A 27,907-nucleotide genomic window follows, 5' to 3' on the forward strand; every position below is an offset into this window, starting at 1 on the left:
ATTATACACCATGACCAGGTTGGGTTCATCCCAGGTTCACAAGGATGGTTCAACATACGCAAATCAATCAACATCATACACCACATTAACAAAAAAAAAGTCAAAAATCATATGATCATCTCAATAGATGCAGAAAAAGCATTTGACAAAGTTCAACATCCATTCATGATCAAGACCCTCGCCAAAGTGGGTATAGAGGGAACATTCCTGAATATAATCAAAGCCATTTATGATAAACCCACAGCAAATATAATCCTCAATGGGGAAAAACTGAAAGCCTTCTCACTCAAATCTGGAACAAGACAGGGATGCCCACTCTCACCACTGCTCTTCAACATCGTTTTGGAAGTCTTAGCCACAGCAATTAGACAAACAAAAGAAATCAAAGGCATCCATATAGGAAGAGAAGAGATCAAACTGTCACTGTATGCAGATGACATGATTCTATACCTAGAAAACCCTAAGGACTCAACCCCAAAACTCCTTGAACTGATTAATAAATTCAGCAAAGTGGCAGGATATAAGATTAACATTCAGAAGTCAGTTGCATTTCTGTATACCAGCAATGAAACATTAGAAAAGGAATACAAAAATACGATACCTTTTAAAATTGTACCACACAAAATCAAATACCTCGGAATACACCTGACCAAAGAGGTAAAGGACCTATATGCCGAGAACTATAAAACCTTAATCAAAGAAACCAAAGAAGATGTAAAGAAATGGAAAGATATTCCATGTTCCTGGATTGGAAAAATCAATATTGTGAAAATGGCCATCCTACCCAAAGCAATCTACAGATTCAATGCAATCCCTATCAAATTACCCATGACATTGTTCACAGAACTAGAACAAACAATCCAAACATTTATATGGAACAACAAAAGACCCAGAATCGCCAAAGCAATCCTGAGAAACAAAAACCAAGCAGGAGGCATAACTCTCCCAGACTTCAAGAAATACTACAAAGCCACAGTCATCAAAACAGTGTGGTACTGGTATCAAAACAGACAGACAGACCAATGGAACAGAATAGAGAATCCGGAAATTAACCCTGACACCTATGGTCAATTAATCTTTGACAAGGGAGGCAAGAACATAAAATGGGAAAAAGAAAGTCTATTCAGCAAGCATTGCTGGGAAACCTGGACAGCTGCATGCAAAGCAATGAAACTAGAACACACCCTCACACCATGCACAAAAATAAACTCCAAATGGCTGAAAGACTTAAATATACGACAGGACACCATCAAACTCCTAGAAGAAAACAGAGGCAAAACACTCTCTGACATCAACATCATGAATATTTTCTCAGGTCAGTCTCCCAAAGCAATAGAAATTAGAGCAAAAATAAACCCATGGGACCTCATCAAACTGAAAAGCTTTTGCACAGCAAAGGAAACCCAAAAGAAAACAAAAAGACAACTTACAGAATGGGAGAAAATAGTTTCAAATGATGCAACTGACAAGGGCTTAATCTCTAGAATATATAAGCAACTTATACAACCCAACAGCAAAAAAACCAATCAATCAATGGAAAAATGGGCAAAAGACCTGAATAGACATTTCTCCAAGGAAGATATACAGATGGCCAACAAACACATGAAAAAATGCTCCACATCGCTGATTATAAGAGAAATGCAAATCAAAACTACCATGAGATACCACCTCACACCAGTCAGAATGGCTATCATTAATAAATCCACAAATAACAAGTGCTGGAGGGGCTGTGGAGAAAAGGGAACCCTCCTGCACTGTTGGTGGGAATGTAAACTGGTACAGCCACTATGGAGAACAGTTTGGAGATACCTTAGAAATCTATACATAGACCTTCCATATGACCCTGCAATCCCACTCCTGGGCATCTATCCGGACAAAGCTCTACTTAAAAGAGACACATGCACCCGCATGTTCATTGCAGCACTATTCACAATAGCCAGGACATGGAAACAATCCAAATGTCCATCGACAGAGGATTGGATTCGGAAGATGTGGTATATATACACGATGGAATACTACTCAGCCATAAAAAAGGATGACATCATGCCATTTGCAGCAACATGGATGGAACTAGAGAATCTCATACTGAGTGAAATGAGCCAGAAAGACAAAGACAAATACCATATGATATCACTTATAACTGGAATCTAATATCCAGCACAAATGAACATCTCCTCAGAAAAGAAAATCATGGACTTGGAGAAGAGACTTGTGGTTGCCTGATGGGAGGGGGAGGGAGTGGGAGGGATCGGGAGCTCGGGCTTATCAGCCACAACCTAGAATAGATTTACAAGGAGATCCCGCTGAATAGCATTGAGAACTATGTCTAGATACTCATGTTGCAACAGAAGAAATGGTGGGGGGAAAACTGTAATTGTAATGTATACATGTAAGGATAACCTGACCCCCTTGCTGTACAGTGGGAAAATAAAAAAATAAAATTTAAAAAAAAAAGAAAGGAGTTCTGGAGATAGATACTGGTGATGACTGCATAACAATATGAATGTATCAATGCCACTGAATTATACACTTTAAAATGATTAAGATGGTAAATTTCTTATGTTTTATGTATTTTATCACATTTTTTTAAAAAAAGAAACAGGCCAACAGGTGAGCCAGATATTAAAGTAATAAGAGAATAGCTCTAAAATATCAATGATTAATTTATTTAAAAATATGAAATACCATTTTTAAAAGGAGAATTTAACCCAAGAATTGGAATCTTAAGAAAAACAATAAAATGGAAATTTAAAAGGAGAAAATATGATTGAAGTTAATTAAGAATTGAGTATACGTGTTTAAACGCAAATTAGACACAGCGTAAGGCAAGGTTAAGTAACAGGTCAATAGAAGATCTGTAAGTTGAAACAAAGAGATAAACAGATGGAAGAGACATATATCTGGGAAACAACAAAAAGTAACTTACATGAATAAATTTCAGTGGTTATAATTCTGCAGAATCAAGTAGTGTTAGTTATTTATTAACAGTAAGTTGTTTCCACCTTATATAATAAGATCAAATATTCATTTGTTCGTCTTAAAACCTATTGAACTCCTATTACATATACATAGCAACATGCTGAGCACTAGAGTTACAAAGATATTTGTACACAGCCCCTGCCCTCAAGACACTCATGGTCACAGGAGACACACAAGTAATGCTTAAGCCATTCTCAACAGTAAGGAGTTACCTAGAACTTAACCAATGGTTTTGGAGAGGAGATAGGAGGTTCATTTTGGGTAGAAGTAGCCAAAAGCATGATGGTGACATATGAAGAACATAATATCTCAGGAAAGTTAAAAAATTTGTGGATATCTGGAGACAGAATATCTACATGACAGTAAAGTGAAATGAGCACTCATAGGTTAGCAAGAACTAGATAATTATTTGTAAAGAAGAAAGAATGTTTTTAAAAGTGAAAAATGACACAAGATCTCTATGATGTTCTCAACCTGATACAGTATTTCACAAAGTGTCTTATGCCTTTCAAATGCCTTAATACTTGAATGGGTTTGAAAAATACTCTCTAATAAGGTAGTCTAAACATAACATGACACTAAAGATCCTCATAATCTGATCTAAATACTTTTTTCCAGTCTCATATACCCAAGTTCTTTAAGATAGAGACACTCCAATCACTGTTTAAAATATACCCTAATTTTCACAGTTCCTTGACTTGCACAAGACACTTCTTCTGCCTACACTCCTTCCTCCAATTCACTGTCTAGTGACCCTTAATCATCTAAGGCCTAGTTCAACAATTTTTCCTGGATGCCTTTCCAAATGCCTTGCTCCAAGAATAATTAATAATTCCCACCCTAGTGCTCCCAGAGTATTCATTTATTTATAAAATATTTGAGTGCCTAATATATGCCAGGTACTGTTTCAGGCACTTGAAATATATCAAAAATATAAAAGAGACAAAGTTTCCTACTTTCATGCACCTTATTGAAACTTAGAGGAAGGTGAGTGTATGGAAAGAGAAAAGGGGAGCACATAATACTTTAAAAAAGCTTCCTTGACGGAGTTCCCATGGTGGCGCAGTGGTTAATGAATCCGACTAGGAACCATGAGGTTGCAGGTTCGATCCCTGGCCTTGCTCAGTGGGTTAAGGATCCTGCATTGCCGTGAACTGTGGCGTAGGTTGCAGACACGGCTCAGATCCTGCGTTGCTGTGGCTCTGGCGTAGGCCAATGACTACAGCTTCGATTAAACCCCTAGCCTGGGAACCTCCATATGCCACAGGAGCAGCCCTAGAAAAGACCAAAAAAAAAAAGCTTTCTTGGTGACTCTATTATGCCCTTCTCCAACTGGTCCAAAATAGGTTGAGAATTAAAACATTAGAAAGCATTATAGCAAAACTATAAAGAAAGCTAAAATTTAAAACATGAGGAGTACACAAGACACTCTTATATTTTCTAATTTAAATTCTTACTTGTCTTTTCTTCTAGTTGGTTAACTTTATTTCTGGACTCCTCTAGCAGAAATGTCAAATCTTTCATTTTATTTTCTTGCTCAGTATTTTGGATCAACAGCAGTGATACCTAAAATGAAACATTTCAATAATACATTATAGATATGAAAAATTAAATAGGACACCTTACCATTTATCACTGTACATGATCACATTTTATGTACTTACCTAAACACTTTTCAGCTGGCTGTGCCTAGCATTTAGTACTTGCTTGCACAATAATTATTTATTGAATGAAGAAATAAACAAATTAATGTGATATATCCAATATTACAGTATGCATTTTAAGTTATCATTTAGAAGATTACACATTGAAATCTACTGTATCATTCATTCTATAAATATTACTGAGCACCTAGTCTGTTCCAGAAACCATGATAAGCATTGAATATAGAGATGATGGAACTCACCTTCAAGAAACTCAAAAGTCTAGACTAGGAGACAAACAACTATACTTGAATATTATTAGTGATAGGAAAAAAATGTTATAGGAATCAGGAAAGGTAAACCTAAATCAGTCTTGGGGGATGTAATCATAAATTAATCCTTCTCAGAGACTGAATCGAATCTTGATAGACAAGTACAAATTAATCAGGCTAAGCTGGGGGAGAATGAGCATTCTAGACTCACTAAAAAAACACAAAGAATCAAGAGATCATGCTTCATTCAGAGAGCTGAAAATATTCAGATGGCTAACATATAGAGAACACATAAAGAAAAGGTGAAAGATAAACTTACAAAGATAGGCTAAAGACTTGCAGATTCAAGATGGCAGAAAGACCTCTCCACCCTATTTTAATCTACAAATTACCCAAAAAATAACCAGGAAAACAAAGATGGACTTTATCTTCCATGAAACTATGAGACTTCTATAATCCAAACCACAGTGTGTAAAAAAGAAAAGCAGTTAGAAGGAACAGAAAATGAATTATAGGAAGTTCCCCTGTGGCACAGCAGGTTAAGGATCCAGCATTGGTGCACCTGTGGTGCAGGCTGCAACTGTGGTGCAGGTTTGATCCTTAGCCCAGGAACTTCCGTATGCCACAGGTACAGCCCCACCCCACCCCAAAAAAAGAGAGAGAGAGAAGAATGGAGGAAGGGAGGGAGGGAAAGAGAGGAGAGGGAAGGAGGGGGGGGAAGGAAGGAAAGAAGGAAGGAAGGAAGGAAGGAAGGAAGGAAGGAAGGAAGGAAGGAAGGAAGGAAGGAAGGAAGGAAAAAGACTTAAAAAAGTAAGGTCAAGTAGTTCCTGTTGTGGCTCAGCGATAACAAACCTGACTGCTATTCATGAAGGACACGGGCTTGATCCCTGGCCCCACTCAGTAGGTTAAGGATCCTGCATTGCCACAAGCTGTGGTATATGTCTCAGGTGCAGCTCAGACCTGTCATTTCTATGGCTGTGGCATAAGACAGCAGCTGCAGCTCGGATTCGACCCCTAGCCAGGGAACTTCCATATGCCATAGGGGCAACACTAAAATTAGAAAAAAAAGAAAGAAAAGCAAAACTAAGAGTCTACACAGGATAGGTTACAAATGAGAAGCAAGATAACTCAACTCTAAAGAGACCCAGAATGTTTCAATAATTAGAAGTGGCAAATAGGTATTAAACAGGAAAGTGAGACTGTGCTTAGAAGTCTGTAAAGATTAGTAAGAGCTCTTAGGCCCCCTAACCCTCATTTCCTAGCCTCTACTCCCAGAATGCCAATGTAATCAGAGGACTGACTTACTCCATCTTTTTAAGAGACACCGGCATGGTTAAATTGAAAAAAAAAAAAAAAAAAGAATCTCTAGGAGTTCCCATTGTGGCTTAGCAGTAAGGAACCCGACTAGTATTCCTCAGGATTCATTGATTTTAAAAGAGGGCTAGCATTCGGTGTAAGCCTATATTTAATTCAATGCCTGGCCTCACTCAGTGGGTTAAGGATCAGTGTTGCCATGAGCTGCAGTGTAGGTAACAGATGCAGCTCGGATCTGGCATTGCTGTGGCTGTGGCTGGGAGGGGCACCTCTGATTCAACCCTTAGCCTGGGAACTTCCATATGCCACAGATGTGACCCCCCAAAAAATTCTAAACCTGGGTATTCTAGGCACAGGAAAAGATGGGTCTAAAACCATTCCAGGCACAGGAAAAGGATATAACTGAGAAGTCAGCAATATGGAAGGATGAGACAGGCTGTCCAACTTAACCCAAAAATGCAATCAGACTATGAACAACTATATGGCAACAAGTTTGACAATCTGGAAGAAATGGACAATTTTCTAGAATCTTACAGCCTGCCAAAACTGAATCAAGAAGAAACAGACCAACTGAACAGGCTGATCACTAGAAATGAAATTGTAGATGTCATAAAAACACTCCCTACAAATAAAAGTACAGAACCAGATGGCTTCACAGGCGAATTCTATCAAACATATAAAGAGGAATTGGTGCCCATCCTCCTTAAACTCTTTCAAAAGGGGGAAGAAGAAGGAATACTCCCAAAGACATTCTATGATGCCACCATCACCCTCACTCCAAAACCAGACAGAGACACCACCAAAAGAGAAAACTATTGGCCAATATCATTGATGAATATAGATGCAAAAATTCTCAACAAAATCTTAGCCAACCAAATCCAACAACATATCAAAAAAATTATACACCATGACCAGGTAGGGTTCATCCCAGGTTCACAAGGATGGTTCAACATACGCAAATCAATCAACATCATAAACCCCATTAACAAAAAAAAAAGTCAAAAATCATATGATCATCTCAATAGACGCAGAAAAAAACATTTGACAAAGTCCAACATCCATTCATGATCAAGACCTCGCCAAAGTGGGTATAGAGGGAACATTCCTGAATATAATCAAAGCCATTTATGATAAACCCACAGCAAATATAATACTCAATGGGGAAAAACTGAAAGCCTTCTCACTCAAATATGGAACAAGACAGGGATGCCCACTCTCACCACTGCTATTCAACATAGTTTTGGAAGTCCTAGCCACAGCAATTAGACAAACAAAAGAAATCAAAGGCATCCATATAGGAAGAGAAGAGATCAAACTGTCACTGTATGCAGATGACATGATACTATACATAGAAACCCTAAGGACTCAACCCAAAAACTACTTGAACTGATTAATAAATTCAGCAAAGTAGGAGGATATAAGATTAACATTCAGAAGTCAGTTGCATTTCTGTATACCAGCAATGAAATATTAGAAAAGGAATATAAAAATATGATACCTTTTAAAATTGCACCTCACAAAATCAAATACCTCGGAATACACCTGACCAAAGAGGTAAAGGACCTACATGCTGAGAACTATAAAACTTTAATCAAAGAAATCAAAGAAGATGTAAAGAAATGGAAAGATATTCCATGTTCATGGATTGGGAAAATCAATATTGTAAAAATGGCCATACTACCCAAAGCAATCTACAGATTCAATGCAATCCCTAGCAAATTACCTAGGACATTTTTCACAGAACTAGAACAAACAATCCAAACATTTATATGGAACAACAAAAGACCCAGAATCGCCAAAGCAATCCTGAGAAACAACAACCAAGCAGGAGGCATCACTCTTCCAGACTTCAAGAAATACTACAAAGCCACAGTCATCAAAACAGTGTGCTACTGGTACCAAAACAGACAGACAGACCAATGGAACAGAATAGAGAACCCGGAAATAAACCCTGACACCTATGGTCAATTAATCTTTGACAAGGGAAGCAAGAACATAAAATGGGAAAAAGAAAGTCTATTCAGCAAGCACTGCTGGGAAACCTGGACAGCTGCATGCAAAGCAATGAAACTAGAACACACCCTCACACCATGCACACAAATAAACTCCAAATGGCTGAAAGACTTAAATATACGACAGGACACCATCAAACTCCTAGAAGAAAACAGAGGCAAAACACTCTCTGACATCAACATCATGAATATTTTCTCAGGTCTGTCTCCCAAAGCAATAGAAATCAGAGCAAAAATAAACCCATGGGACCTCATCAAACTGAAAAGCTTGTGCACAGCAAAGGAAACCCAAAAGAAAACAAAAAGACAACTTACAGAATGGGAGAAAACAGTTTCAAATGATGCAACCGACAAGGGCTTAATCTCTAGAATATATAAACAACTTATACAACCCAACAGCAAAAAAGCCAATCAACCAATGGAAAAATGGGCAAAAGACATGAATAGACATTTCTCCAAGGAAGATACACAGATGGCCAACAAACACATGAAAAAATGCTCAACATCACTGATTATAAGAGAAATGCAAATCAAAACTACCATGAGATACCACCTCACACCAGTCAGAATGGCCATCGTTAATAAATCCACAAATAACAAGTGCTGGAGGGGCTGTGGAGAAAAGGGAACCCTCCTCCACTGTTGGTGGGAATGTAAACTGGTACAGCCACTATGGAGAACAGTTTGGAGATACCTTAGAAATCTATACATAGAACTTCCATATGACCCCACAATCCCACTCTTGGGCATCTATCCAGACAAAACTCTACTTAAAAGAGACACATGCACCCGCATGTTCATTGCAGCACTATTCACAATAGCCAGGACATGGAAACAACCCAAATGTCCATCAACAGATGATTGGATTCGGAAGATGTGGTATATATATACACAATGGAATACTACTCAGCCATAAAAAGAATGACATAATGCCATTTGCAGCAACATGGATGGAACTAGAGACTCTCATACTGAGTGAAATGAGCCAGAAAGACAAATACCATATGATATCACTTATAACTGGAATCTAATATCCAGCACAAAGGAACATCTCCTCAGAAAAGAAAATCATGGACTTGGAGAAGAGACTTGTGGCTGCCTGATGGGAGGGAGAGGGAGTGGGAGAGATCAGGAGCTTGGGCTTATCAGACACAGCTTAGAATAGATTTACAAGGAGATCCTGCTGAGTAGCATTGAGAACTTTGTCTAGATACTCATGTTGCAACAGAACAAAGGGTGGGGAAAAAAATGTAAATGTAATGTATACATGTAAGGATAACTTGATCCCCTTGCTGTACAGTGGGAAAATAAAAAAAATAAACAAAAAAAATGCAATCAGGAGTTCCCGTCGTGGCGCAGTGGTTAACGAATCCGACTAGCAACCATGAGGTTGCGGGTTCGGTCCCTGGCCTTGCTCAGTGGGTTAAGGATCCGGCGTTGCTGTGACCTGTGGTGTAGGTTGCAGGCGCAGCTCGGATCCCGCATTGCTGTGGCTCTGGCGTAGGCCGGCAGCTACAGCTCCGATTGGACCCCTAGCCTGGGAACCTCCATATGCCGCAGGAGCGGCCCAAGAAAGAGCAAAAATACAAAAAAAAAATGCAATCAGCAAAGTTTATATCCCCAGTAGGAAAAATAAGTCTTACAAATAATAACATTTAAGAGTCCCCAAAGACAAAAAAAAAAAAGTTGCCGTCGTGGCTCAGTGGTTAACGAACCTGACTAGGAACCATGAGGTTGCAGGTTTGATCCCTGGCCTCGCTCAGTGGGTTAAGGATCCAATGTTGCCATGAGCTATAATGTAGGTTGCAGACGCAGCTTGGATCCCGCGCTGCTATGGCTATGGCATAGGCCAGTGGCTACAGTTCCAATTAGACCCCTAGCCTGGGAACCTCCATATGCCATGGGTGCAGCCCTAGAAAAAGACAAAGATAAAGAAAAAAAAAAAAAAAAAGGAGTCCCCAGCCACACCATCAATTTACAAGGAATCCCCAAAATGTGTAAGCTCTGCTTATGTACCCAGGACTCCAATAAGGTTCTTAGCACTTTATTTTTGTGTTTGTATTTTTGTGTAAGCACATTTTAACTTTTAAAAAGACATTCTTCTTTCAGAAACTTGGTTTAAAAATACAGAAAAAAAATTAAGTCTTTCAAAAGATCTAAGTATAACACATCAATCAGAATTCCATCATTTAACCAGAACTTAAAGAAAATTCTAAGAATCTTCTCTGTACTTTCAATTAACATTTGTCATTACTCTTTAAGTAAATATCCTTGCTGTATCTACAAGGTATCTGTGGCAAGTCAGATGAAAAAAATATGAAAAAGGAGTTCCTACTGTGGCTCAGCAGAAACGAATCTGACTAGTATCCATGAGGATGCAGGTTCAATCGCTGGCCTCACTCAGTGGGTTGGGGATCCGGCACTGCAATGAGCTGTGGTAGGTCGCAGATGAGGCCTGGATCCTGCATTGCTGTGACTATTGTGTAGGGCAGCTGCAGCTCCAATTTGACCCCCAGCCTGGGAACTTCCACATAGCACAGAAGCAAGCCTCAAAGACAAAAAAAAAAAAAAAAAAAAAAACCACCTCTGAAAAAATAGAGGGAAATGAGAGAGGATTCCTTTCTATACTTCTCTTTCCATTTTGGATTCAAAAGACTTGAAATTGATAAATTTGGCATAATAATCATCTGAAACCAACATTCTTGTGAAAGAAAGTAAAAGAACACATTCACCATTTTCAAGTCTCTCACTATGTGACATTAATAGAAAAAAGCAAAAGAAAGTTTTACTTCCCATTCATTGGTTTCATGAATCGTATATCTCAAAATAAACTGCAAAACATGGTTCAAGTGGTCAATGATCACTTTAACATTTTATGAGCTTTTTGTCTGAATAAAAGTTCTCACAAAACTATATTTTTGCAGTAATGTTCTAATATTCATCTAAACATTTTTTTTCTTTGGCTTTTTAGGGCTGTATCTGTGGCATATGGAAGTTCCCAGGTAGAGATCAAATCGGAGCTGCAGCTGCTGGCCTACACCACAGTCACAGCAATACAGGATCCGAGCTGTGTCTATGACCTACACCACACCTCTGGGACCTACTCCACAGCTCACGGCAAGACCAATCCTTAAGTCACTGAGCAGGGCCAGGGATTGAACACGAATCCTCTTGGATCCTGGTCAGGTTCCTTACCATTGAGCCACAACGGGAACTTCAGATTCACTGATTTTTAAAAAGGGCTAGCGTTCAGTGCATGCACATTTGAGTCAACGGAAATTAAGGCAAATGGAAAATATATTTAGATAAATAAAATGTTAAAATCTCTCAGGAATTTATTGTGCAAGCAACAAATACAAATTTCTCTTAAAATTTTAAGTATCTTATAAATTAGTAAATATAAAGAATACAGATTTGGGGGCTGGGGGGATGTGCCTGGGCTGTGGGATGGAAATCCTGTAAAATCAGATTGTTATGATCATTATACAACTACAGATGTGATAAATTCATTTGAGTAATAAAAAATTTTAAAAATTAAAAAATTTTAAAAATTAAAAAAGAAAGAAAGAAAGAATACAGAAAGTAGTTCCCACTGTGGCACAACAGGATCAGCAGCATCTTGGGAGTGCTGGGATGCAGGTTCCATCCCTATCCCAGCACAAGGAGTTAGGGAACATAGCTCATATCTGACCCCTGGCCCAAGAACTCCAGGTGCCACAGGGTAGCCAAAAAAAAAAAAAAAGATTAGAGAGAGTTGATTTTTTAAAAACACCTGTTTTTCCTTGTCATTTACTTCTTTCTTGTATTCCTCTTCTAGGTGTTGGATTTTTTCGTAATCTTCCTTTACTTTAAAAAGAAAAAAATTAAAAGAAAACAATTATACTTTAATATCAATATAATTATATAACAAATAAAACTTTAAGTTTCTAATATTTTACTTCACCTCCTTATTTACCTAGATATCAAACCCTAAAAGTTTCTAACAAGCTAAAACTGCAATTTTCTTGCTGCTGCTTTCTGTTTAGTAAAATAATAAATTCAAATAATATACAGGTACAATACCTTGAGAAAATTCCATAATTCTTTAATAGCCATATCTAAGTTTCTTCTTTATAACACTAATATGAAATAAGAGATTTTAAATATATATTACTTTAACATACTGCTTGACCAAGACAAGGAATGTAAAAATAAGATGAAACCACACTTCTAAAAACTTAAATACAAACCATAATTCAATTTCAGGGAAAATGTAGCTTTTGAAACCAAGAGTATTTTTAACATACACTAATTCTCTGCCACATTCCACAAAATTTAGAAGGGCTTATAAAACTATATACAATATAAAAATTTTCAATAGTTTTGGCATCAAGCTTAAGGTTTGAAAGCATCAACAGTATTTCATAAAAACACAAACATCAGAAGAGTAATATAAAAAATAAAAATTCGTACACTTAAAGTGCATTTCCAGTCTGGAATTTTCAGCTTGCACACGAAGTTCCTCAAAAGCTATTATCATTTTCTGAAATACATTTAATTTTTAAGAATCATACTTAAGACTTTTTAAATAGCTTTCTTCAAACAATAAAAATAAATTTGCATCATGTGATCATTAAATTTAAATTGCACAACTCTGAATAATAAAAACCCTTGAATTTTTAATAATTAAACAATTTACTAAATGTATTAAGAGTGTCTATTATGGTAACTTCCCAGATACTTAAAGGTACTGAAGGCACATAAACAAATAGGAAAAAAAATTGTTGGTACTCTAGTCATTTACTTTAAAAGCCCATATCAAAGTCTACAATTTTACATTGATTTTTGTTTACTTCTGTCTTCACTAAAGTGTAACTTCTGTGCTGTCTCTTCTCATAAGAGTCCAAATCATACTTCCATTATCTGGAAGTATGAGTACATTCAACAAATACTGATTTGTAAAATTGGATGAATTCATTTATGCATTAGAAAATACTTACTGAGTGCCTATTATGTGCCAGGCACTCTTTTAGACACCTAGGATATAAGACATAGTCTTTACCCTACTGGAACTAACTTATAGTTCGGTGTAAGAAAGAAAACACATACACACATGAGTATCAAATAAATGTCATGTATTTTTTAAGTGCTCTTCAGAAAAGTTTAGACAAGGTGAAGAGACAGAGGCTAATTGAATAAAAAGATATTTTAGGTAAAATAGTAAAGAGTAATAAAAAGCAGAATAAAGCTGATGAGTTTGCCTAAGATCTTGAACACAAATGTTTTAGATAGAAGAAACAAATTCAAAGAAGCAAGATTAGAAAGAACTTAGCAAGTTTGAGAAACAAAAAGGAAAGGAACTGAGGAGTTCCCTGGTGGTGCAGTAGTTAGGACTCAGCTCTTTCACTGCTGCAGCCCAGGTTCTATCCCTGGTCTAAGAACTGAGATAGCACACCAAGTCACTGCACGCTTCAGCCAAAAAAAAAAAAAAAAAAAAAAAGAACCACTATAGTAAGAAGCAAAGTGGAGAATGAATGATAGGGGATAGGATAAAAAAGGTAAATAGGAACCAGGCAGATACTTGGTATGTTTTTCAAATTAATGGTTATCTGTCACAATGCGCTAGTCTCTGACAAAGAGTTAATATCTCATAAATTAACTGGTGTCACTAAAATGTCAATTCAAAAACTACTAAAAAATAAAACATTAATACTTATAGAACCTTGAGAATTTTATTGAATATAATCATATATCAAAAGATAAATAATAATCCCTTGAGCAAGAACAATAATCCCTATCTTTGTAACTATTAATTTGTTAGAAATGTCTCTACTGAAAATATTCAGATTTTTACTACTACTTACCTCAATGTTACTATTTAGGTCCACATAAACTTGCCTAGTTTCTTCCCGTTCATATTCATCTATTGTAAAATATTTCAAAATTAAATTTTTAAACAATTATAATTCCAACAAGATAATACTCAAATGTCTCAGGTGAACCCAAAATATTTAAAAATCTGGGCTATTAAAGGGCTCTAGTATATCTTTTGAGCCTTTTTTTTTTAAGCTCACACCCGTGGTATGAGCCTAAAGCTCTCAGGCTAGGGGTTGAATCGGAGCTGTAGCCGAGAGACTACACCACAGCCACAGCAACATCAGATCCAAGCCATGTCTGTGACCTACACCACAGCTCACAGCAACACCAGACCCTTAAAGCACTGAATGAGGCCAGGGATCAAACCTGCGTCCTCATGGATGGTAGTCAGATTCGTTTCCACTGAGCCACAACAGGAACTCCTGAGTCTTTTGTTTTTTTGTCTTTTGTTTTTTCAGGGCCACACCTGAGGCACATGGAGGTTCCCAGGCTAGGAGTCTAATTGGAGCTGTAGCCACAGGCCTATGCCACAGCCACAGCAACACCAGATCCAAGACATGTCTGCGATCTACACCACAGCTCATGACAACGCCAAATCCTGAGTGAAGCCAGGGATCGAACCCACAACCTCATGGTTCCTAGTCGGATTAGTTTCCGCTGTGCCACGACGGGAGCTCCCTCCTTTTGAGTCTTTTAAAGTAAGACCATTCTTCATGGTCATACTTCATGACATCAACCTCAAAAGCTAGGTGCCATTTAATTATACCTAATTGCCTTTTACATAATTATTATTCATGAATTTATTCAAACTTGGTAAAATATACTTATAGTTTTAGCCTTTATAATAAGTCCCTACTTACTCAACAACTAATCTATATTTTTCCTTTGTATATTTAAGATCATGAAGTACTTATGAAAGGCAAAGCTCATACTTGTCTCTGCTCTACTCTAAAGAAGCAGGAAGGAAGATAAATCCCAAGAAAGAAGAACAAGTTAAGAATAGGTGTAGTCCCAAAGATAAATCTCCTATGAATTCTCTATGATCCTTTTTTTTTTAAGGTTTTTTGTTTGTTTGCTTGTTTGTTTGCCTGAGCAATGATTCCCTCTAGCTGTCCTCAAACCTTGAGTAAAGTCAGCAAAACTTAGTGTTGGTAGGTAGTGCTGTGGACAATTAAGGCACAAGGCAGTAAAAGAAAATGTGGCTGTCCCTTCATCATTTCTCCAAGTGAGGCCAAACACCACAGAAACCATGTTCAGCTAAAGGAGAGTACTAGTTCCCAGATTCTTGGTAACAAACTGCAAAACAAGAGAATGGCAGCTATGATAGACTCAAATGTCAATGCCAAATAACTAAAAAGAGGGTACATGAACTGACTCTAGAAGAATACAAGTATCCTAAACCCCTCAAAATTAAGTCTGGAGAGAACAAATGGAATATGAGCTAAATCACTTTTATTTGAATATTATGAATATTAATGGGATTGAAAAATTAAGGAAGTAGAGACCAAACAAATCAGTGTTTCAAAAGAAAGGTAATTCCACCTTCTCCATCTATTCACTACCAAACACATTTAGCAACAAACCTTCTCTATTCCTCAGAAACTCTTTGTGCCAAAGAATTGCCAACACATCCAATCTTCCCATAACCACCACCACCAGTACTTCCAAAATAACCTCACCATTCTTCCAATAGGCAAGTACTTTCTGAAAAGCAAGTAAATAAAACCACAAAAAAAGAAAATAAATTGCTATAGATGTACTTAAGAGTTGTCAGGAGCAAGTTGCAAAAGGTAGCACAGAGAAGGGATTTTGGTAGCAGAGTATTCTAATATAATGATATAATATTGTAATAATAGAAACCTACATTTTTGGTTTTCTTGATATCTATCTCCTTACTTATATCTATCTCACTCCTTTCTTCCTCCTTTCCTCTTCCCTTCCTTTTCTCTCTCCTCTCCTTCCCCTCTTTCTTTTTCTTTCTCTCTCTCACATAAACATACACACACACACATACAATTATTTTGCCCTAATTTGGCCAACAAGATCTTGCTGGATTCATTGTCTTAAAAAAGAGATTATTCAACCAAAATTAAAAAAAAAAAAAAAGTCTTTGAGTTTCAAAAGCCCAGTGTTGGAGTTAGAGGAAAGTCAGGACATGAATAAGTAATAAATTTTCAAGATACACAAGTCAGAACAAAGTTTCCCATTCTCTAGACCTAAGAAATATTTACTACTTTGTAGGGAAGAGGCCTTTAAAAGAGGAAGCTGAGGTAATGGCAGGTATTTATTAAGAAGGGGTTCTACAGCCCTCTATACTTACCAAGCTAAGCCTCAGGAATAGGAACCATAGAAATCTCAGATAGTTTGGGCAAACCAAGAGCAGTGAGACTGTTGTTTTTTTTTTCCTTCAATAGAACTCTAAGAAAATGACAAAACTTGAGAAAAAAATGCCTGTAAACATATGTAGACATATGGGGTCTTAAACAGCTTCTCAATTTCCCTTGTTCCAACACCCTGGGCAACTGAGCATGGCTGCATAAAGCACAGAGAACCAGCATACTTGAGTGGCCCCAGAAAAGGCAAAAAGACAAAAAAAAAAAAAAAAAAAAAAGATTTTTTAACATTTTAAGATATAAAATATTGTGCATGCTTGAATTAGTTGACAAAAATTACTCAGAACTGTATATTCTACAAAATTTATCAGTGTACCAGAAAACCAGGCAGAAGGGACATAAAGGTGATTTAGCTACCATAAAATAGGGTTATACAAGGGTAAAAACTTCGGAAACTGCTCAATGACCTGCCTTACAAATGTAAAAATAGAAAAAGGATTCAATCACTATACTAGGACCAAAGTCGGTTTATCACCTAGTTTGTTTATTTAGATAGTTCTTGCTTTTTTCAATGATGTATATGTCAGAAAACCTTTACGAGGCTTATGATAAAACACGTCACACAAGAAGAGGGAACATGAAAGATGTTAAAAGGAACAGCCTATCTCTGAAACAAACTCTAAAGAATTCAGATGAAAAATTCAGAAAATTATTCAGTATTCTCAACAGAACCAAGAAAATACTGTCTCAATTAAAGACAAAGATACATCCATAAAGAAAGAACAGGTCACAACAAAAATGCAAGAAATGGATGCATTAAGTAGAAAAACAAATAATGAGGAAAGGGGTCATGGATTAGATGATGAGAGACTGCAAAGGAGCTACAGCTTAGAGGCAGGACAAGAAAAAAATTGATACTTCAAAAGTCAAGTTGGGGGAGTTCCCGTCATGGCTCAGTGGTTAACAAATCCGACTAAGAACCATGAGGTTTTGGGTTCAATCCCTCACCTTGCTCAGTGGGTTAAGGATCTGGCGTTGCTGTGAGCTGTGGTATAGGTTGCAGATGTGGCTCAGATCCCACGTTGCTGTGGCTCTGGCGTAGCCCAGCAGCTACAGCTCCAATTAGACCCCTAGCCTGGGAACCTCCATATGCCGTGGGAGCAGCCCAAGAAATGGTAAAAAAACCAAAAAAAAAAATCAAGTTATAATCCAATGTAAAGAGAAAGATGAGGTTGAGGGGAGATACTGTTGCAGCTCAGTGGTGACAACTAGTATCCATGAGGATGTGGGTTTGGTACCTGGCCTTTCTCAGCAGATTAAGGATCTGGCATTGCCATGAGCTGTGGTATAGGTTGCAGACAGGGCTCGGATCCTGTATTGCTGTGGCTGTGGCATAGACCGGCAGCTACTGCTCCAATTCAACCCCTAGCCTGGGAACTTCTATATGCCATGGGTGCAGTCCAAAAAAGACAAAAAATTTTTAAAAGTCCATAATTAAAAAAAAAAAAGATGGGGGAAAAATGAACATTAAAAAGTTAGAGAAGTGAGGGCCAACAAAAAAGGAAGTAGGCCCAAACAGAAATCAGAATAAGTGGTCAAAGATATTATAAGGCTTTCCTGGTCTAAAGAAAGACTGGAATACATAGATTGAAACAGTGATACTGACGAAATCGTGAATTATAAAATCAAAAAATTCCAGAGTCCTGGCAAGGAGAAAAATATACACATAAATACACATACTATTTATTTCAGGTAGAAATATAGATATAGATATATGGAACTGTAATTATCCCTATTTCACAGATAACAAAAGTGTGACACAGAAAAACTGTTATTTGCTGGGATCCCAAAATAATTAGTGGTGGTACATGATTAAAACATAAGGTCTGCCTAATGAGGTCCAGTAGGAAAATGCAAGGAATGCTATTTGGATCCAAAAATCTAAATGCACATGCAAAGAATGCTGAAAAAATGAAGAGTTAAATATTTTAATTAATAATGCAATGTGACTATCAAATAAGTTGACTTTAGAGTTCATTAATGACACCGACAATTAGACAAGAATTGTCTAACTTTACACAGGTCAAGTTATACATTAGATAGTCTCACACAGTTACAGACTCCTAAATAACAAAGATTTTCAACAGATCAACCAAAATAACAAAAGCATGAATCTTGAAATATCTAGGCTAGAAACAAGATTCAGAAGTGATGAATAGCCATCTTTAAAGATCTAAAGAGATAACACATAAAAAAAATGGCTTAGACTTCTTCTGTATGCCTTAAGGAAAAGAACAGCAATAAGAAGAAAGAAAACACAAAGAGATTCCAGTATAAAAATAAGATCTGTCCTTAAATGACAATCTTGGGGTTAGTGATGCCATCATTGAATGTACTCAAAGATGGGAAAAACCACCACTTAGTAGTCAAAAAGGAAATTATGAATGTCCTATAAGGAGAATTAAAGCAATTGAAATACAAGTAGACCAAAAAAGTTTTAAAGTCCTTTCAACACTAAGTAATTTAGGTGTTCCGTCGTGGCGCAGTGGTTAACGAATCTGACTAGGAACCCTGAGGTTGCAGGTTCTATCCCTGCCCTTGCTCAGTGGGTTAAAGATCCAGCATTGCCATGAGCTGTGGTATAGGTCACAGACACGGCTCAGATGCTGTGCTGCTGTGGCTCTGGTGTAGGCCAGCAGCTACAGCTCCAATTAGACCCCTAGCCTGGGAAACTCCATATGCTGCAGGAGCAGCCCTAGAAAAGACAAAAAACAAAAAAACAACAACAACAAAAAACACTAAGTAATTTAGCTTAAGGGGTAAGGCTACAAAAAAAATGTACAGAGTATATCAAATGGCAGGCTAAAGAATTCCAGTATACTTTTATGTACAACAGACAACTACTTACAGGGTGTTTATTTTTTTTAAGAAACATCTAAGAACAAATCTGTTCTTTTTTTTAAATATTGGTATTGTTATTATTATTTCTTAATGGCTACACCCACAGCATATGTAAGTTCCCAGGCAAGGGACTGAATGCAAGTCATAGCTGCAACCCATGCTGCAGTTGAGACAATGCTGGATCCTTTAACACACTGCACCAGGCCAGGGATCGAACCCGTACCTCTGCAGCAACCCAAACTGCTGCAGTAAGATTCTTAAACCACTAAGCTATGGCAGAAACTCCAAATTTGTTCTCTACTTATTCATTCATTAATTTATGTATTGCCTACTATCTTCACTGGCACTGTACAAAGTGTTAAGTATACTGAGGTAAACAAGACATGATCCCTTGCCTGTGAGCTTACAGTGAAATGTCTAGCACATAGTAGGTACTCAATAAATATTTGTTGAAGGAATTCACAAATACATGGTAAAGGTATACTAAGGGTATTAAGTGAAAAAAAAGGAGCATCTAAGTCAGAGTGAAATATCATGGAATATTTCCCAAAAGTGGTAATATTTACTGAGTTTTGAAGGACAAATAGGAATTAACAAAATGCATAAGGAAGGATTAGCCAATATAAGAAACAATATATGCAAAAACTCAGAAGCATAATCTGTTTAGGGGTTAACTATGAGTTCTCTATGATCTTGAGTATGTGGGGCACAAGGAAAACATTTGACAAAATGAAAAGAAGTGGCAAACACCATACTATCTGGAACATTACGAAAAGCCACTGAAGAAATCAGACAGTGACATAACTTGATTTATATTTTGAAAAAGCATCCAGGACTCTGTTTTCTGGTAAAGTCTAAGTAATCCAGACCAAACTTCTTCCTAAAGACAATTAAAAATCTGGAGGAAATTTGTTTGTTTGTTTGTTTTTAGGGCCACACCTGCAGCATATGGAGGTTCCCAGGCTAGGGGTCCAATCAGAGCTGTAGCTGCTGGCTTACACCACAGCAACATCAGATCTGAGCAGCATCTGCAACCTATACCACAGCTCACTGCAATGCCGGATCCTTAACCCACTGAGTGAGGCCAGGGATTGGACCTGCATCCTCATGGATACAAGTCAGATTCGTTTCTTCTGAGCCACGATGTGAACACCTGGAGGAATTTTTTTAATTATTAAAAGAATCAAAGATTCTAAAGATTCTAAAAAGATAATGATGAACCATTAGGCCAAGAATAAGTTGAGGATTATAACTCAGAAAAGCCAAACCAAATTCCAGTGTCAGTCAAGATGGAGTAATCTCACTATAGCCTTTTTCTCCCATTGATTACAACTAAAAATTCCAGATGAAATACATAACATAAAGCAATTACTTGAAGAATTTGAAAAGTAGGCAAAAGTAGATAGATTCAGAAAAAAGGTAAAATCCTAAATAAGTGATTCATAGGAAGGTGAGTTTCCTGTTTGTTGTTTCCCAACTTCTCTCTTAGCATTACTAAAGTGTAAAGCCCCAGCAGAACTGTAACATGACATATAAGCAGCAAAAAGAAATCTTGACTTATTTTTTGTCTTTTTTTCTTTTTAGGGCTGAACCCTTGGCATACGGAGGTTCCCAGTTCCCAGAGCTGCAGCCACCAGCCTATGCCACAGCCACAGCAACGTAGGATACAAGCCATGTCTGAGACCTACACCACAGTTCATGGCAACACCAGATCCTTAACCCACTGAACAAGGCCAAGGATTGAACCTGCATTCCTCAAGGATACTAATCAGATTAATTTCCGCTAACTCACAATAGGAACTCCAAATCTTGATTTTTTTTTTTTTCTCTTCCAGCCCTTCCCCAAAGGTGGCCCCAGTAGTAGAGCTACAGCAGCTATGGCAGGAAGGACAGACAAAACCTCAAGAGAAACTCCATGTTCCTGGCCAAAGGACAAGGGGACAGGACTCCTCTAAGATGGAGAGTGAATGGGTAATTCTACAGAGAGCTGTAGAAGGAAGGGGAGTCCCTATTTGTTTGAATTGGCACAAGTCCCATAGGGAAAAGGGAGGATATGCATGTACAAGGCAAACCCACAGTAAATACAGCAAAGGCTCCAAAATCACTAAGTCCCAGAACTGACCTTGAATGAAGCATACATGAAACAAATCCAGAATAGTAAGGCAAAAGCTTTGCAAACTGAACAGATAATGAAACCCCAGCACATAAAAGGTAAGATAGAACTTATGATCTAAACTTGAGTTGACTACCTGCTAAAATATAAAGGAACAAACATTCTCTAGGCAATTTTTTTTTCCTCCAGGGGATTTTAAGGACCCAGAATCTCACAACATAATATTCAAAATGTCAAAGATGGGAATTCCCACTGTGGCACAGTGGGTTAAGAATCCAACTGCAGTGGCTCAAGTTGCTCCGGATGCTCAAGTTAGATCCCTCGCCCAGCACAGTGGGTACCCAGCACAAGCCACAGCTGCAGCTCAGATTCAATCCCTGGCCCGGGAACGTCCATATGCTGCAAGTGCTGCCAAGGGAAAAAAAAAAAAATGTCTGAGATGTAATCAAAAATTTCTCAACATTCCAAGAACTAGGAAAATGTGACATCATTCTAAGTCTCTCTACAGATATTTTTTTAATAACAAATTCAGAGAATGCAATTGCAGAAATTAAGACCTAACAAATTAATTTAAAAACAATTCAGGAGTTCCGGCCTTGGCGCAGCACAAACGAATCCGACTAAGAACAATGAGGTTGCGTGTTCAATCCCTCGCCTCGTTCAGTGGGTAAAGGATCCAGCATTGTCCTGAGGTGTGGTTTAGGCTCCGATCCTGCGTTGCTGTGGCCATGGCGAAGGCCAACAGCTACAGCTCCAATTAAACCCCTAGCCTGGGAACCTCCATATGCGGCAGGCGCAGCCCTAAAAAGACAAAAAATAAATAAATAAAGATAAAGACAATTTAGAAATAGCTAGAGGATTAGTGAACTGGAAAAAAAGGTTAGTAGAAATTGTGCTGAAGGGAATACAATGAGAAAAACAGATGAAAAATACAAATTAGGTAAAAAATATGGAAAGCATCGCACAGTGACCTCACTGTTTATGACTTGAAAAGATTAAACAGGTTCTTATCTAAGGGATGTTTCATGTGCTGTTTCCCCTGCCGAAAATATTCAATCCCAAAACAGCTACATAGTGCACCCCCTCACTTATTTAGGTCTCTTCTCAAATATTAGCAAAAACTTCCCTAAACACCCTATCCCAAAATATTCTCTTTTAGTTATCATCACTCAAAATATATTTTACTTATTCATTTATGGTATATGTCCCTCCACTAGAGTACATACTCCATAATAGCAGAAACTGTATTTACTACTGTTTTTCCTCAGCATCTAGAATATTTCTTGACACATAGTAGGCACTTTTTAAAATGCTGAATGAATAAATGACAGAAAATCACAATAACAAAAACAAAGGCTTAAGGCAAGAATCTAGATGGAGTTTACACTAATGATAAAGCAAGTATTAGGGTTTTTTAGCGAAAAAAAGAATCTACATTGTCACATCAAGATACGCTCTTCAGTTTCACTTAAGAGATCACTTAAAAATGTTTAAAAGATTCTTCAGGAGTTCCTGTCGTGGCACAGCGGAAATGAATCCGACTAGGAACCATGAGGTTGCGGGTTTGATCCCTGGCCTTGCTCAGTGGGTTAAGGATCTGGTGTTGCTGTGAGCTGTGGTATAGGTCGCAGACACAGCTCAGATCTGGCGTTGCTATTGCTGTGGCATAGGCCGGTGGCTACAGCTCCAATTAGACCCTTAGTCTGGAGACCTCCATATGATGTGGGTGTCTCCCTGAAAAGAAAAAAGACAAAAAAAAAAAAAAAAAAAAAAAGAAGATTCTTCAAATCTCTCCCACCATGTGATCTGATCGTACGGTAAGCTGTGTGCTATGAATTAAAATTTTTAAAATATAGGCTAGGGAGTTCCCATTGTGGCACAGTAGAAACGAATTCGACTAGTAACCATGAGGTTGTGAGTTCAATCTCTAGCCACACTCAGTGGGTTAAGAATCTGGTGTTGCCTGTGAACTCTGGGGCAGGTCACAGACATGGCTCAGATCCTGGATCCTGCAGCTGTGGCTTAGGATTTGACCCCTAGCCTGGGAACTTCCATATGCTGTGGGTGTGGCCCTAAAAAGTTAAAAAAAAAAAAAAAAAAAAAAAAAAAAGCTCAAAGAACTGAGGCTCTAGTCATTGCCTATATAAAAAACTGTTATGAGGCACATATAACTTGTTCAAATAATCAAACTGGTTCCAAAAAAAATGAAAAGACAATTTGTTCCCCTCTTCACCCTACTATTAAAATAATAATAACAAACTGATAAAATCACATAAATGAGAAAGCTATTTACATTTCTTCATCTTTTCTGCAGATCTGGCACATGTTTCTTTGAGTAGGTTACATAAATGTCTTGTGGCATTATTCCTGAAACAAAGGAAAGATTTTGAGTAAGTGTAATCTGATCTCAAAGAAAAATCATATATAAAAGTTATGAAGCATTATTGTTACAATTTTAAAGAAATTCCTAAAATGTTATATTTTGTATATATCATATATCACTCAGAAGTGACTATATGAAGAAAAAAATGGGTTGAATGTACTATTAACTATGATTTAACAACTGACTCCTTTTAAAGTAAAAGGCTCCTTAACAAGTTTCTACCCAAGTAACTTTCAATAACCTTTCAGTAAACAGTTCCAGATTTACCTAAGAAATAAAACGAGAAGAGAGGATTGGGGTTTTCATTTATAATTACCCCAGAAATATTCTAGCTATATCACCTTTAAAATATAAGCAATTTTCTGAATAGTCATCCACTATGTGAATAAGACCTCTGATCATATCATAGATGCAGAGAAAGCATTTGACAAAATTCAAAATCCATTTATGATTAAAAAAACCCTCTGGAGTTCCCGTCGTGGCGAAGTGGTTAACGAATGCGACTAGGAACAATGAGGTTGCGGGTTCGATCCCTGCCCTTGCTCAGTGGGTTGAGGATTCGGCATTGCCGTGAGCTGTGGTGTAGGTTGCAGACACGGCTCGGATTCTGCATTTCTGTGGCTCTGGTGTAGGCTGGTGGCTACAGCTCCAATTAGACCCCTAGACTGGGAACCTCCATATGCCGTGGGAGTAGCCCTAGAAAAAGGCAAAAAGACAAAATAAAAAATAAATAAATATAAATTTTAAAAACCCTCTTAACAAAGCAGGTATTCATCAACGTAATAAAAGCCATGTATAATATGTCCACAGCTAACATCATACTGAACCATGAAAAGTTGAAAATTTGTCCACTAAGATCAAGATCAAGACAAGGATGCCCATTCTCGCCACCTTATCCAAAATAGTATTGTAACTCCTAGCCAGAGCAATAGACAAGAAAAAGAAATAAAAGGCATCCAAATCGGAAAAAAGTAAAACTGTCACTATTTGCAGATGACATGACACTATATATAGAAAACCCTAAACACTCCACCAAAAAAACTGTTAGGACTAATAAACGAATTCAGTACTTATGGACACAAAACCAATATACAAAAATCAGTTACACTTCTGACACTAATAATGAACTATCAGAAAGATAAACTGAGAAAATAATTTCATTCACAATTACATCAAAAAGAATAAAATGCCTAGGAATAAAGTTAACAGAGGAGGTAAAAGACCTATACACTGAAAACTATAAAATACTGATGAAAGAAACTAAAGACACAAATAAATGGAAAAATACTCTATGCTCATTGATTAGAAGAAGTGATACTGTTAAAATGTCCATACTACCCAAAAGGACTGTGGTACCAATTTCAGTTTTGGGAGGGGATTCCCCACACCAACAAGCAATTTTTGACACTGCAGCAGGGCGTCCCACAATTCAACTCAATCCTGATACCATCTACCTGAAGATAGCATCAGATTTCATATTTAAAATTTCAGTCCTACAAGACTGTTACCCTCCCCTGCCCTAGCAACTTCAGATGACAGTTGCAAGCCCAGATTACTACTGTGCTTCTGTCCATCTGGCTATACATCAAAGATTCCCAAAACCTCTTCCTTGGATTCTATTAATTTGCTAGAGCAGCTCACAGAACTCAGAGAAACAATTTACTTACTAGATTACTGGTTTATCATAAAAGGATATAACTCAGGAACAGCCAAGTGGAAAAGATGCACAGGGCAAGGTTACGAGAAAAGGGCAAGAACATTCATGTTCTCTTCGAGCTCACCATTCTCCCCAAATCTCATGTTCACCAACCAAGAAGCTCTCAAACCCTATATTCTTAGTTTTTACGAAGGCTTCATTACATAGTCATATTGATTTAAATCTTTAGCCACTGGCAATTGATTCAACCTCCAGGCCCCTCCTCTCCCCAGAGCTGAGGAAGGTAAAGGGGTGGGACTGAAACTCTCAAATCACTTGGATGACTCTCCCGACAACCAGCCCCTATCCTTAGGTAGGGTCCAAAAGTCACCTCATTAACATAACAAGACATCTTAATCACTCTCAAAATTTAGGAAATTCCAAGGGTTTGAGAAGTTGTGAGTCAAAAAAGATGAACCAAAAAATACGTGATATATATTTTGGTCATTTGAATGACCAAAGTTTTTTTTTCTTACAAATCCCAACACTGCACTATCCAAAGCAACCTACAGATTCAGTACAATCCCACTCAAATTTCCAATGCTATTTTTCACAGAAATAGAGCAAACAATATCAAAATTTGTATAGAATCACAAAAGGCCCCAATTAGCCAAAGTAATCTTCAGAAAGATCAAAAGGGGAGGAATTCCCGTCATGGCTCAGTGGTTAACAAATCCAACTAGGAATCATAAGGTTGCAGATTCGATCCCTGCCCTTGCTCAGTGGGTTAACAATCCGGCATTGCCATGAGCTGTGGTGTAGGTTGCAGACGTGGCTCGGATCTCTTGTTGCTATGGCTCTGGCATAGGCCGGTGGCTATAGCTCTGCTTGGACCCCTAGCGTGGGAACCTCCTTATGCCGCGAGAGCGGCCCAAGAAAATGGCAAAAAGACAAAAAGGGGGGGGGGGGGGAACTAAAGGTTGCTACTCTAGTATTTCATGCCATGCTAAGGAATTTTGACTTTATCTTGAAGTGGGGGAGGATGAAAGCCTCTGACAACCGTCCCCATAGCATGGGCCAGGGCTTGATAAGGTATTTAAATAAATCCCAGATAAAACTGTGACAAAATCCGATGTTACTTTTTAAAGTAGTTTGTGAAAATATGTAATTGTTGATATTTCAGGTTTGATGATATTTCAGGTTTGATTCCTGGAATCTGAAACTTTAGACACTTTTACCTCTAATGTTAGAAATCAGATCATATGTAATAAGGTCTTGTTTCATTCAAAAAAAATAATGTCTCCAAAATTAAATTATCTCAAAACTCTCTGCCTGCTCAAAAATGTCAATGAACCGAAGTGTCCATTCCCACTCAAACCTCTATTACAGGTCAGGCACATGTTTTGGAAATATCCAAAGTCTCTTTCAAACTCAAGGAAAAAAAAACAATAAATAATACCCTAATATCTACATCCCTTTCAGGAAATCATGATCAAGTGAATAATGGGCTTGCCTGAGCTACTTTAAATTTGTCATCCAATAATCAAGTCACTCAAGAATCTTAAGTACTACTTTGTTTCTTACCTATATTCTGACAAGGTTCTTAACTAAATGTTAGGTTCTTTCAGATGACAATTGACAATTCAGTATCTGAAAGCAAAACTGACCCTCAACTGAATCAAGTACTTAAAGTAGAACGACAGCACACCAAAAACTAAAGTCATTCTCTCCCACCTCAAAAAACTGCATTAATTCTTGGAGTTCCCGTTGTAGTGCAGAGTTAACAAATCAGACTAGGAACCATGAGGTTGCGGGTTCAATCCCTCACCTTGCTCAGTGGGTTAAGGATCTGGTGTTGCCGTGAGCTGTGATGTAGGTCACAGACTCAGCTGAGATCTCACGTTGCTGTGGCCTGGCGTAGGCCAGTGGCTACAACTCCAATTAGACCCCTAGCCTGGGAACATCCATATGCTGCAGGAGCGGCCCTAGAAAAGACAAAAAAAAAAAAAAAAATTGTATTAATTCTATACTATGTTATACTACTCTATTCTACACTACACTGCATGTTATATAAGTAAACTAAGTAGTCACAGTACTCACAAAAACTCAAAAAATGTTTACTAATAGAGGCAGTACCCATTTTAAGAAAGCTCACAAGTTACCAAATACTGGTATTAGGGCTACAGCAGACTTTAGATCTCTTATACCACAGAAACTCAATCACATATTCATATAAAAGACAGGTACCAAAAATACAGTAGGCGCACAATGTTAGAACCTTCCTCTTCTCCCTCTCTTCCCTCAAATAACCAAATCTCATTTAGGCAGAAAACAGGGTATAACATTTAGATTTTTTTTCTAGAAAATCATAGGTTATCTTTCAACTGGGCTAAAATAATGTTATAAAAGCACTTTTCACTTATTAGAAACTTCAGTGACAAGGTGATAAGCCTTTTAGAACCTCA

The 27,907-nt window shown here is 37.6% G+C and overlaps 1 protein-coding gene across 7 annotated transcripts in view; it reads right to left on the reverse strand.

Annotated features, from left to right (window-relative positions):
* SYCP1 (synaptonemal complex protein 1) overlaps positions 1-27,907 on the reverse strand; it is a 146,210-nt gene that overhangs the window by 112,321 nt on the left and 5,982 nt on the right. For all 7 annotated transcript variants that reach the window (XM_085023504.1, XM_085023501.1, XM_021090000.2 and 4 more), the window contains exons 8-12: positions 23,717-23,790; positions 14,064-14,122; positions 12,673-12,742; positions 11,993-12,066; positions 4,437-4,545 (exon numbers count right to left, since the gene is read on the reverse strand). In XM_085023504.1, the coding sequence (XP_084879630.1) occupies positions 4,437-4,545; positions 11,993-12,066; positions 12,673-12,742; positions 14,064-14,122; positions 23,717-23,790 (386 nt within the window). The remainder of the gene's footprint in view (positions 1-4,436; positions 4,546-11,992; positions 12,067-12,672; positions 12,743-14,063; positions 14,123-23,716; positions 23,791-27,907) is intronic.

Source organism: Sus scrofa, chromosome 4 (genome assembly GCF_054392235.1).
Source record: "Sus scrofa isolate SSC_HxYL_T2T_F1_AM1 chromosome 4, Sscrofa_HxYL_maternal_Yorkshire_Landrace_v2.0, whole genome shotgun sequence".
In the NCBI taxonomy this organism is placed as follows: domain Eukaryota; kingdom Metazoa; phylum Chordata; class Mammalia; order Artiodactyla; family Suidae; genus Sus; species Sus scrofa.